Below are 12162 nucleotides of genomic sequence, written 5' to 3' on the forward strand. Positions count from 1 at the left end.
CTTAATATCGTAAGCCATTATACAACTGCCCCCTTTGTGCGGAGGTGGGATGCATATGACCCGCCCCCTCCCCAGAACCATTGTCTGTGTCCTCTTTGGAACGTCTAAATATAATTTTTAAGGGTGACAGGCACACAATGGACCCCAGTTACAAATGGCTTGGCTCATCAATGTAGCGCAACCCTGAAAAGTGCATGTGTGCATGTGTTTGAGTACGTGAATATATCTGTAAATATATATTTGTATTTTTTAGATATGCACACATACATAGAAAGTCATATTTAAACATTTTGGGCACACTTGTAGGCTAATATAGTTCCTAAAACAGTTGAAAGGTACATGTAAATATTATTGTGTGTGCCAAGAGGCAGTGTCTATTTTTACAATTTTTATTTTCCTTCTCCTGGCTATGACAGGGTCTATGGTGGGAGAATTAAAGGGGGTGTAGGGACATATGGAGCCAGGACGTGGGCCCTATCTATATGACTTGTTGATTCAATAACAACATTTTGTTTGTCTCCCAGGTGGTACCATGGGCACCTCAATGGCACAAAAGCAGAGGAACTTCTGGTGCAAAAGGGAGAGTCGTGGACCTTCCTGGTTCGAGAGAGCCTAAGCCACCCGGGCTGCTTTGTCGTTTCGGTCCTGACGGATGAGATGAAGCACTCCAAGAAAAAAGTTACCCACATCAAGATCCTCTGTGAGGTAATAGGTCACAGATCAAAGATTGAGGGGTGGCGTGCTTTGGATTAAAAAAATAACTATTTAAGAGGTATTTAATCAGGGATATAATAAGCTTTATTGTCTTTAATTGTTCCACCTTTCTGGTCGGTGGCATTCCACCCCAATGCCATTAAAATCTATATTCCATGAAATCAGTTTGGTGAATCCATCCAGTCCTGTTTGCAATCTGACCTTCTGTCTTTGGGAAATCCTCTATGAGGGCAATCCATGAAGGTTCTCTTGGGGTGGTAACAGGGGCGGCTCTAGGCTCATGGTGGCCCTGGGCAGGGAGCGTAGGTAGGGGGCCCCGGAAGAGGGGGTCCGGGCGGGGCGGAGCGAGAAGGCCAGTGAAGAGGGGGGGGGGGGGGGGGGGGGTCAGGGTGTTTGGAAGTGTGACAGAGCCGGAGGCCGCCAAATCCCTGCCAGGGGCCGCCACGCAAATATGTATCCATCCTCAGAGGATTTTTTTCTTAAGGATATATATTGGTGTGGTGGCCCATGGGGTTTGGTGGCCCTGTGCCGGTGCACAGCTTGCACATGCCTAAGGCTGCCCCTGGTGGGAATGGGCGATATTCCATTAACAGCAGTAGTTGGAAGTGGACTAGACGGTTGAGACCGAGGTTGTTCCTGTCTCGATTGTCCTTTCTCCAAGAGCCAGTCAGGTTACTGGAAAACTCGAGCCTCTCTTGACACCCACGCTTGACTGTGAGGTGATCCCAGCTGAGAACAGAACAAGTGATCAGAGACACAAAGATTTCATTTAGAGGCTCAGTTGTACTAATGTTTGCACAGCACTGAATGAAAACCGTGCAAACATTAAAAAGATATTAAGGGCCCGATGTAGGTATCCCAATACCGGTCGGTAACGGCCGAAATTACCGAATTTCGGCCGTTACCAACCGGTATTAGGCATTTGAGATGTAGGGCCAGATGTAGGTCGCCAATTACCGATGTAGGGGGCCCGAATTTTACAGAATCTGTAAATTTACCGATCCGATAAATTTACAGATTCGGTAAAATACCGACTCGGTATATTTACCGAATCGGTAATTCCAGATGTAGGTGGCACTTAAAGTAGTGCCACAGGCCCTTAAGAATTTGTTATTTACCATGAAATACTATCTCATGGTAAATAACGAATTCCTGTGTACATGCACATCTGTGCATGTACACTTGTGCCATTTTTTTTAAAATTTGTTTTTATTGCAGATTTACAAGCACGACATCGAAACAGGTCACCCACCTCCGTCATGGTATTGTATAACACACCCACTTGCCGTTAAGATTGTACACAGCCATTCAGCCCACATCCCTGAGGCTGGGCGGCGCAACAACTCCTTCCAGCAATCCATCCTAGTAAACATCTCAGAGTTGACTGGGTGTCAGCACAATTTAGTATCCGCTTTTTACCCCCAACTCCCCTCCCCCCCCCACCAGCCGTTGACCTAGTCGGTAATGCCCCCTGTGTGCGCAACCCCAGTGGTAGCAGTGCGCACTGGAGCGGGTCCGGTCCGTACCGCACTGCAGTGGATAGCTCTGACGACCGTGAATCACTGCTATTCCCAGGATGTTGCTCAAAGCCTCATACCCCGTGTTCACGACCCCCGAACCCTCACCACTTGCACTCCCCCTAACGTCCCCACGGCGTTCTAGTAACTCCCCTACAAAACCCCACCCTCCCAACTTGCTGCTGATACTGGTTACAACCGTCAATTGTGAAAGAATGATTCACTGTTAGTCGGGTATTTGCAATCTGCCATCCTGTCTCCATGGAACTCCTCGCCCCTAAAATGCCTATTCGTCGTCCTCAATCAGGTAGTCTCTCAATGCCTGCACAACCACTTCCCCAAGCCCTCGCCATCTCTAAGCACTTCTCGTTGTCCGTCCTAGTAGCCTGCCGCATTCTGACCACACTTTCACAGCTGGCCCACTTCAACAATTCATTCGTCCATCTCCGCATTGACGGTCCCTCCCTAGATTTCCAGTGCCATGTAATTTCCCTCTGGGCCAGTAGAAGTCCCAGATCAATAAACTTACTCGTAACCTTAGTCTTTGCTGTGTGGGGGAACCAGAGCAGCAAGCATGTTGCCATGTCGAATTCCACCTCTCGATCTGTAACTGCATTCAGCAGCTCTCCCACCCCGGGCCAATAATCCCCCAACTTTGGGCACCCCCACAACATGTGATCCAACTCGACCTCCGATGCTAGACACCTTGGGCAGACTGCACCCTGCACCTGAAAGTGTCTCCTGAGTTTCCTCGGGGTCAGATAGGCTCTATGTAGTATGAAGAAGTGTATCTGTTGGAAGCGGGCGTTCCTGCTACCCTTCCATGTCCGTTGCAATATGTGACCCCAGACTGTATCCGGTATGGGTTTTCCTATGCTCTCCTCCCACTTTGATTTCAGCGTGTGCAACGGCTCCAGACCCTCGGTCAGCATTCGGGAGTGAAGGCAGGTCACTGCTTTAACTGTGCCCGCAGCCATCACCACGTACTGACAGGCCATGGCTACCTCCGGTTCTGCCAGCCCCCCTTTCCAGTGCTTTTGGATCGCTGCAACTACCGCTGCATGCAGGAGAAAGTGCCCCTCCGGGAGACCGAACTGATCACGTAACTCCCCAAAGGGAGCCAGCTCCCCATCTACATAAAGGTCCCCCACCATCTGTAATCCCAGCTCTTCCCAATCTGATAACGGAGACCAATCGCCCCGTGCGGAAGAGCCGTCAGCATACCGAGAGGGATCTCCGGAGCGTACGGCCTAGCCACCTTTGCCCGTGCCAGGCTCCTCTGCCAGCACAACCGAAGCGTCTTTTCCTCCATGGTTAGGGCTCTCAATTCTAGCTTCTGCTGCATCACGATATATGACAATACGTGCCGCTGACTACCTGTCCCCCGCAAGTGGTCCGGACCTCTGAATTCCCTAGCAACGCTTTGGGTCAACACCTGTAGGTGTGCCGCCAGATAATATAGCTCAAAGTCCGGCACCTCCAGTCCCCCGTCCTGTTTAGGCCTGATCAGGGTGTCCAATGCCACCCAACGTTGCCCCTGTCCCCAAAGGAATCCTATGACCATTGACCTCAAATCCTTAAAAATCCGCCGAGGAATCCAGACTGGTAGGGTACGGAAGTAGTATAGAAGCCGTGGCAGTGCCACCATCTTCAACAAAGCCACTCGGCCTTGCACTGATAGGGGGAGGGAGGCCCAAAAGGACATGCTACCTTTCAATGCCCTTATGCTTCGTCCGATATTCCCTTCCAACAGGCTGGCGGCGTCGTGGTAGATCCGGACGCCAAAATACGTGAAGGACGTGCTTTCCCAGACCACTTCCACCGCAAGTGGAGGGTACTGTACCCCCGCTCGCAGCGGGAACACACATGTCTTGTTCCAATTCACTTTGAGGCCCGAAAGCCTCCCAAAACCGGACAACATCTCCACTGCCCCCTCCAGTGCCCTCTCCCTGTCTTCCAGGTAGAGCAACAGATCGTCAGCATATAAGGAAATATAATGTATGTCCTCTCCCCCTCTGACCCCGCTGTACATTACCCCCCGCCGTGCTTGCGCCGCTAGCGGCTCCATCGCCAAAGCGAACAACAGAGGAGATAGCGAGCAACCCTGTCTCGTCCCTCTACATACCGGGTAGGCCTCGGAAACCACTGATCCCAATCGCACCCTGGCCGTAGCAGAGGAGTACAGCACCCTCATCCAACGCCCAAAGCCATCTCCCAGTCCGAATTTCTTCAGGACCTCATCTAAATACTTCCATTCGAGGCTATCGAAGGCCTTCTCGATATCCACCGACAGCACCGCTGGCTTCTGGTCCGAGTCCTGGGCGGCATCTAAAATACGGATCAGGCGGCGTATGTTTATAGAAGTGTTCCTCATCGGGATAAACCCGGCTTGGTCCTCGTGGATCAGAGTAGTCATGTGTGGCAGCAGCCTAGTAGCCAGTATGCGACTTAATATCTTGTAGTCCACAGTCAACATGGACAAGGGCCTATAGGATTTCACATCCGAAGCCACCTTGCCGGGCTTCAGCAGCGGCACTACCAGGGCCTCCCTCATCGATTCAGGCAAATAGCCCAACCCCAAAGCCTCCGAGTACACCACCAGTAGTTTGGGAGCCAGACTGTCTATGTATTTCACATAGAACTCGATCGGGAGGCCATCCACTCCCGGCGTCTTATTTCTAGCCATTTGTTTGATGGCCACTCGGATCTCCGATAGGGTTATTGGGCCTCCTAGATCCTTTGCATCCTCACTTTCCAGCACCGGAAGACGGACTGCCTCAAGGTAATCATCTATCTCTGCTGCTTCCACCCCAAGCTGACTTTCGTATAGTGTGGTGTAATACGTCTTGAAGCATTTCAGAACCGCTGATTGAGAGTATACCATCTCCCCTGACGCCTCTCTAAGGCTCAGGACAGGACATCCCCTAGGTTCCGGCGTGGCCAGTTTCGCCAGCAGGGTGCCCACCTTATCTCTTTCTGCATGTACCTTGATATTGTAAAGCTTATAGTCCTAACATCGCAGCCGCTCTGTCTCCTTCGCTACCAATTCCTTCGCTTCCATCAGCCGATCCTGCAACTCCGGCCGTTCAGGTCTACGCCTCTCCAGTTCCCTCAACTTGCATTCCGCCTTTTCCAGCTCAGACAGTACCACCGTCCTCACATTCGAGAACCGTCCCATACAGACCCCTCTCACCACCACTTTCATCGCATCCCATTCTAACGACCTCGTAGCAGCCGAGCCCTCATTCTCAACAAAATAGTGCTCAATACCCTGCTGGATCGCATCACTAAACACCGAGTCCTCCAGCGTGTCAGGCCGCAGCCTCCATGTTGGGACCGCCGACCTCGCCTGTTGCCATTGCATCCTCACCAATAAGGGGTTGTGATCTGAGATGGTCCTGGCCAAGTACTCCGTGTGTGTGACCAGTGCGGCCATCGGCCCTACGCACAGCACCGAATTTATCCTGACATGTAATGCATGAAGAGCCGAATAAAAGGAGTAGTCCCTAACTTCCGGGTGCTGCGTTCTCCATACATCCACCAGACCCCACCTCTCCTGCGAATCCCTCCTGTGTGTGGCTAATCTGCGGACCGGGGAATCAGTCAATGGCGGATGCGACCTGTCTAGCGCCACATCAGCGATTGAGTTAAAGTCCCCTCCTACGATGGCGGGCCCCGCCAGGAAGTGTGCAAGCGAGCCGGTGAGGCCATCAAAAAAGCGGGCCTGATCAACATTGGGAGCGTACAAACTGCATAAAACCCCATCCCTGCCATAGAGTCTCCCCTCCACTGCCACATACCTCCCCTCGGGATCCACTAAGTGGTTCGTGACCTCAAACGGGACCCCCGCTCTCACCCAAATCAGCACCCCTCTAGCAAAGGCAGAGTATGCAGTGCCAAACACCTGCCCATGCCAACGTTTCTGTAACGCCATACATTCTTGTTTAGTTAGATGAGTCTCTTGCAACATTGCTATTTGTACACCCCGTCTCACTAAATAGGCATGTACCTTATATCGTCTAGACATTGTTCGAAGTCCTCGGACATTCCATGTGACACATTTCAAATTAGGTAATGACCCCATAACAGCAAAGTTCCCGCCAGTTCCACCATGTCCGTTGAACACTCATATCAGAGCAGCATGACCCCCCACTCAAAACTCCCCAGAAAACTTCCCCAACCCCACACCCCAGAACAGGACCTAATAACGTAACATCAGCCCCCATCCAAACCTGTAACACCACACTCATGCTACTAACCTGTAGTCGCCACTACAGAAAGCCTTAAGGGCAATAGGATGGTACCTCAGGGCCGACCAGGGGCAAACCGGGACCCGCCCGCGCCCACGATCCCATATTGCTGTTGCAACAAAGTACCTGTTGGTGCGCCAACCTGTAAGGTAAGCCAGTCCCACAGGATCAACCAATAGAGTCCCTATCCCCGCTGTCATTCATTAAACAGTCCATCCGCTGTCTGCGGGGTGACTTTTGGACCCATCGTACTATCCACTTCCGAGACGTCGCCTCCCGATTTCCTGCTGTCGTCTTCGGTGTCCGAGCCCATCGATATGCTCCCCTGTTGGGACCCCGTTATGATAGCCGTCGCCGCCACCGCACCCTTCCTGTCTGCTGCCTGTTGATCGTCCCGCATCGCCCTTTTGAGTCTGTTTTTCTTGCGGATACGTTGCGATTTCCGAGTAGGGACAGGTTTCGGGCGCTCTCTCTCACCCCTGTGCTGTCGGTCCGTGCCAGCTCGGTACAGTTCAAGCCACGACCACACTTCGTTAGGCGTCTGAAAGAACTGGGTCTTACCATCCAGGATCACTCTTAACTTTGCTGGAAAAAGAAGGGAATATTGGATACCCTCTTCTCTCAGTTCCCTCTTGACGGCCAAAAAGGACGCTCTGTTCTTCTGGACCTCCTGGGTGTAGTCCGGGAAAACTGTAACTGAGCTATTGTCCACCTGGAAGGGGCCCTCCGAACGCGCCCTCTGGATCAGTAAGTCCCGGTCTTTAAAGTGTAACAGTCTGACAACCATTGGTCTAGGAGGGCCACCGAGCGTGGGTGGGCGGGCCGGGACCCTGTGCGCCCTCTCCAGGGAAAAGAAGGGCGAGAGGCCCTCCGGGGCCACTACTGTTTTAAACCAAGTTTCCATGTAGGCCACTGCGTCCTCCCCCTCAACTTTTTCCGGCAGGCCTACGATCCTCACGTTGTTCCTTCTGTTGCGACTTTCGGAGTCCTCCACTCGTTTTTCCAGTGTCGACAAGCGTCCCAGGATGTCCGATAATTTATGTTCCGCGGTCACCACAGCTGGTTTGAGCTCCTGCAGCAGCTGTTCGGATTCCTTCACCCTATCTGAGAGTTTGGCATGGTCCGCTTTGAGGAGGCCCAGTCCCGTGGCGACCTGCGCGATATCGTGGTGCAGTGAGTCCTTGGTCGCCGTTATGGCCTCTAGTATCCCATCCAATCTCTTGTTCAGCCGCTGTTCCTGTGCGTCCGCGTCCATGGCACCCTGCGACCCACTACTCGCCTCCAGAGCGCGCGTCGTGTCCGTCGTCTGCCGCCCTTGCAGGTCGCCCCGCGTGGCCGCCATCTTGAGTGCAGCTCGCACCCGCTGTAGCTCGGGTCCCGGAGGGATCGCGGGCCCCAGTGTCCGTAGTGAAGGCGACTGTCTCTCCCCGTGGCTATCTCTCTTCCAGTAGGGCCACCGCCTCTGATCCGGAGCACCACGTCAAAATGGCCGATAGGAATAGTCCAGCGCACCCATAAGACCAGCCAGCCTCCCTATAGCCCTGTTGGTATCGCCAGCGTAGTCACAGCACCTCCTCACAAGGGGGTCGCAAGGGGCTCTCAGCCAGTTTGTGGCGAGACTTGCGTGGGGCCGGAGCAATCGGCCGCGTCCAGTAGTGCCAGTGTGCAGCCGTCACCTGGGCACCATCTGCCTCAGACGCAGCACTTCTCACCCTCAGCCCAGTGAGCCGCCCCTCCTCCGCAGTGCCCGTGTGCCACCAGGAATCGTTGGGTTATGCCAGGCAGACTCAGCGGTCAGATCCGTGCCTCGAGCACCGCTCGCCCCTACCAGGGGCACCCACAGCAGTCAACCGTCTGCTCAGGAGGACCCTCTCACCGTCTCAGGGCTCCTGCTCAGTCGCTGCAGGCGGCTCCCATATCGAGCGCCAGACCACGTCTTCCTCTGCTCCACTCCCTGCTCGCCCGACCAGCACCCCTGTGGGGGGCCACTCATGCAAGGGACTCGGTTGTGCCCAGGGCGCCCTTCGAATGCAGGGCCGTGCCTCCTCCTCTGCTATGGCAATGATGGGGGATGGGCGTCCCCTCCTCCGAGAGGAAAGGCGGTGCTGCGCTCTCCCCAACTCTCGCAGCCTCCGGAGGTCCGATCGGTGGGCTCTCCAGCTGTCCGCACCCAGCCTGCCGCCACCGTCGCTGTAATCCCGCTGCGGGCTGCTGCTCCTTTGCGCTCCGCTCGGCCGCCTCAGGTCCGGGCTGCAGCCATCTTAATTCTTTCAGTCCGCTCCGTCCAGCTCCCACTCTCGGCCGTCTGTGCTGTCCTCCGGCCCCCGCTGGCTCGTTTTCACGGCCCGCACCTTTAGGACACCGCCGATAGAAAGTCCGGCCGCCGACCGGTGCTTGTGTTGGCAGAACACAGGATAATTGTAGGGATCCGGCGCGGAGCTTCAGGCTCACGCCGCCATCCTGATCAGTGCCCAAACCACGCCCCGGTATGTACACTTGTGCCATGTGGCACACATACATGCCCTAAGGGCATGTATGTGTGTCACATTGCACACAAGCCAGAATCAGGGGTGCAACAGGATGTCGAAGCTACACCCTGTCCCCCTTGTAAATTCGGTAATTTTACCGAATCGGTATTTACCGATTCGGTAATTGACATTGATTCCTATGGGCCTCAAGGCCCATAGGAATCATAGGCAATCATAGGCAATTACCGATTCGGTAATTACCGAATCTTACCGATTCGGTAATTGATTCGGTAAATATACCTTCATCCAGATTGCCAGTTCTTAAATACCGAATCGGTATGATTCGGTATTTAAGAATTGGTAATCAGGGATTACCTACATCTGGCCCGTAGTGGCCTAATTTAAGGATTCAGTAATTTACCGAATCTGTAATTTAAGGAATCGGTAAATTACCGAATTCTTAAATACCGATTCGGTAAATTACCGAATCCTTAATGTAGGAAGCACTCAAGTGAGTGCTCTTCACATTTAAGGATTCGTTATTTACCACCAACTTCAAGTTGATGGTAAATAACGAAAACCGTTAAAAAAGCAATTTTGTGCTTTTTTAACAGTGCCATGTGGCAGACATACATGCCCTTAGGGCACTTTATGTGTGCCACATGTTCATCCATGCACTATTCAGGGGTGCAACAGGGTGTCAATGTGACACCCTGCCACACTTGTAAGTTCTCCCCCTATTACTGATTCGGTATTTACTCGGTCATTCATTGCTATGGGCCTCCAAGCCCATAGGAATGAATGGGGAAAACCGAATCAGTAAATACCGAATTGGTATTTACCGAATTTTACTGATTCTGTAAAATTTTCCGAATCATTAGCTACATACCATTTACCGATTCTAAAATACCGAATCGGTAAAATTCGGTATTTGAGAATCGGTAAATGGTATTTACCTACATATGGCCCTAAGTGCCATACACTCACCCAGCCAAGCATGCACAAAAATGTTGAGGAGCCTGAGTGAGCCCGCATTATTTTTCACGGGATTTGTACTCGAGGTACACCCTCCAAAACGAATTCTTTCTTGATGCAAACAGGCATAGGATAAGCCATGTAAAATGCATAATGTTGCAGATATTATATGTTATATGTGGGAATATCATGTCATATTTTGCCTTCCCAAAGTTTGGGCCTGGTTTGTTTTAGCACTAGTATTTTATGCAAAGACTGGTAGTGCTAGTTGTGGCTTTATGTGGACTGCTGTGGGTTTGTGCACTGTTATATCCCACTTACACCTCCAGGCATTTGTGATCAGAGGGTTGGAGCTCCTTGACGCTGCACTCATATCATCTTTAGACATAAAATAGCTTTTGTGAAGGAAAGTTGATCCACTCTGCATTTTCCACCACTTTGCATTGTAGGAGAGGCCCCAGTAAATCTGGTCCAGAGCTCTTTAGGTCTTACATCAGTCATATTCAAAGGTGGACCCAAGAGGTTTGCCTTTCCAGTGTATCCGCCCCACCGGATCCAGGCAGAAATCTCGCACCCTTCAGGCAGGATTCTGGTATCTGCTCCCTTGATGATCTTATCTTATTTCTTACCCTAGAATGGAAAATACACACTAGGAGGGAAAGAGAAGTTCGATTCTTTGGCCGACCTCATTGAACACTATAAGAAGACGCACATTGAGGAGGTGTCGGGATCTATGGTTTACATAAAGCAGGTAAGAACTCCCTCTGAAGGCCTTTGCTGTCAATGATGCGAAGCCGAAACTGTCAGTCCATGAAACAGGAATGTTTGTTGTAGACCTCAGCTGCCCTGTCCAACGGATATATAGATGTTTTTAGACCCCATCATTGCCACTCCTCCATCACCTTAGTCTGTTCTGGATATCCAGATGGCTTCAGACCTTCTGCTGCCAGTTCTTTAACTGTGCTGGTATCATACGGAGTCCTAGCACAGCCAGATGCTGCTCTGTCCCGGGATACCCTGAGGGCTTCAGTCCAGGCAGATCTATCCCTTCCCATTTCTTGGAATATTCTGAGTATTCCAGTCTCAGTACAGCAAGCCATTTCCATGTCTTGGGGATACACTCTGTGCTCCATTCCAAGGGTGCTCAGCCCTTTCCATGTCTTGGGAATACATTTAGCGCTCCTTTCCTAGGGTGTTCAGCCCTTTCCATGTTTTGGGAATACACTTAGCGTTTCACTCCAAGGGGGGTTAGCCCTTCCCTGTCTTGAGAATACACCTAGAGCTCCACTCCCAGAGCAGTCATCCCTTTCTGTATCTTGGAACTCTTCAGATGGGCAAGATCCAGGAGACAAACAAAGGTGGTCAGACCCCACACGACCCATCTCTCAACATCTTGCTCATTTATCGGTCTCTTGTTGCATAATTGAGTCTGAGAAGAAGTTGCATGAGAGATGCAAGGGCTGATAGAATTGTAGTTTTTCTGCAGCAATTTTATGTTTTCCCTATCTGGTTGGGTAGGGGCTGATGCCAAGCATCTGTCTTTAATGCCTCCTCCAAACAATAATCTGTTTTACCTTTGCATGGTCCAGTGATGAGCTGCTTCTTAGTCAGACCTGGCTCGAAAGAGGCTGAATGTGACTTGCATAGCTGGGCAGGCAATAAGGGAAGGAAGGGGGTTGGATTGTTGACTCAGTCTTTGACTACCAGATTGAGAAAAAACGAACAATGGGATCAAGTTTGGGTTAGCCAATAGTTCGGGTTTCCTCTAGTACTAACGTGTTTTTCAAGACAAAAAGTCCCTGCTCTAGCTTCTCTGAAGGTTCCCCTCTCATACCTATGAAAATGGACACAAATCTGGGGGAAATGGATGTGGAGTCAAAATAAAAAGCAACATAACGATTTCTAGCAGCTCTGGTTGAGCAGTGAAAGCTCTCAGAAAAAAGCAAATGTTTGCGCATACTGATCCAAGAGAACCCCACTCACTGCGGGAAGTGGGAAACTTTACTGGGAACCCAAAATTGAGGGTGCCAGCAGAACCGGGGTGAAGTCATGAATGGCTAAGTCAAGAAGGGTGGCATCATGAGGAACAGCGTTCATGCCAGCCTGTGCATTATGTGTTTTTACAAAGTATTTTGCCCGCAAAACCACAAAGGGAAACTGGAATTTCTGTCTGGTCTAGCAGATGTATGTGTATCCAGTAAGCTTCATGGTATAGGAGTGGTAGGATAACTCTGGAGT

The 12162-nt window shown here is 51.5% G+C and overlaps 1 protein-coding gene across 1 annotated transcript in view; it reads left to right on the forward strand.

The window, feature by feature from the left end:
- Window positions 1–12162, forward strand: part of LOC147706435 (tyrosine-protein phosphatase non-receptor type 6-like) — a 315590-nt gene that overhangs the window by 188983 nt on the left and 114445 nt on the right. Inside the window, exons 6-7 of the mRNA XM_086932941.1 lie at window positions 525–705; window positions 10559–10675. Coding sequence (XP_086789067.1) covers window positions 525–705; window positions 10559–10675 — 298 coding nt within the window. The remainder of the gene's footprint in view (window positions 1–524; window positions 706–10558; window positions 10676–12162) is intronic.

This window comes from Lissotriton vulgaris, chromosome 7 (assembly GCF_964263255.1).
Source record: "Lissotriton vulgaris chromosome 7, aLisVul1.2, whole genome shotgun sequence".
In the NCBI taxonomy this organism is placed as follows: Eukaryota; Metazoa; Chordata; class Amphibia; order Caudata; family Salamandridae; genus Lissotriton; species Lissotriton vulgaris.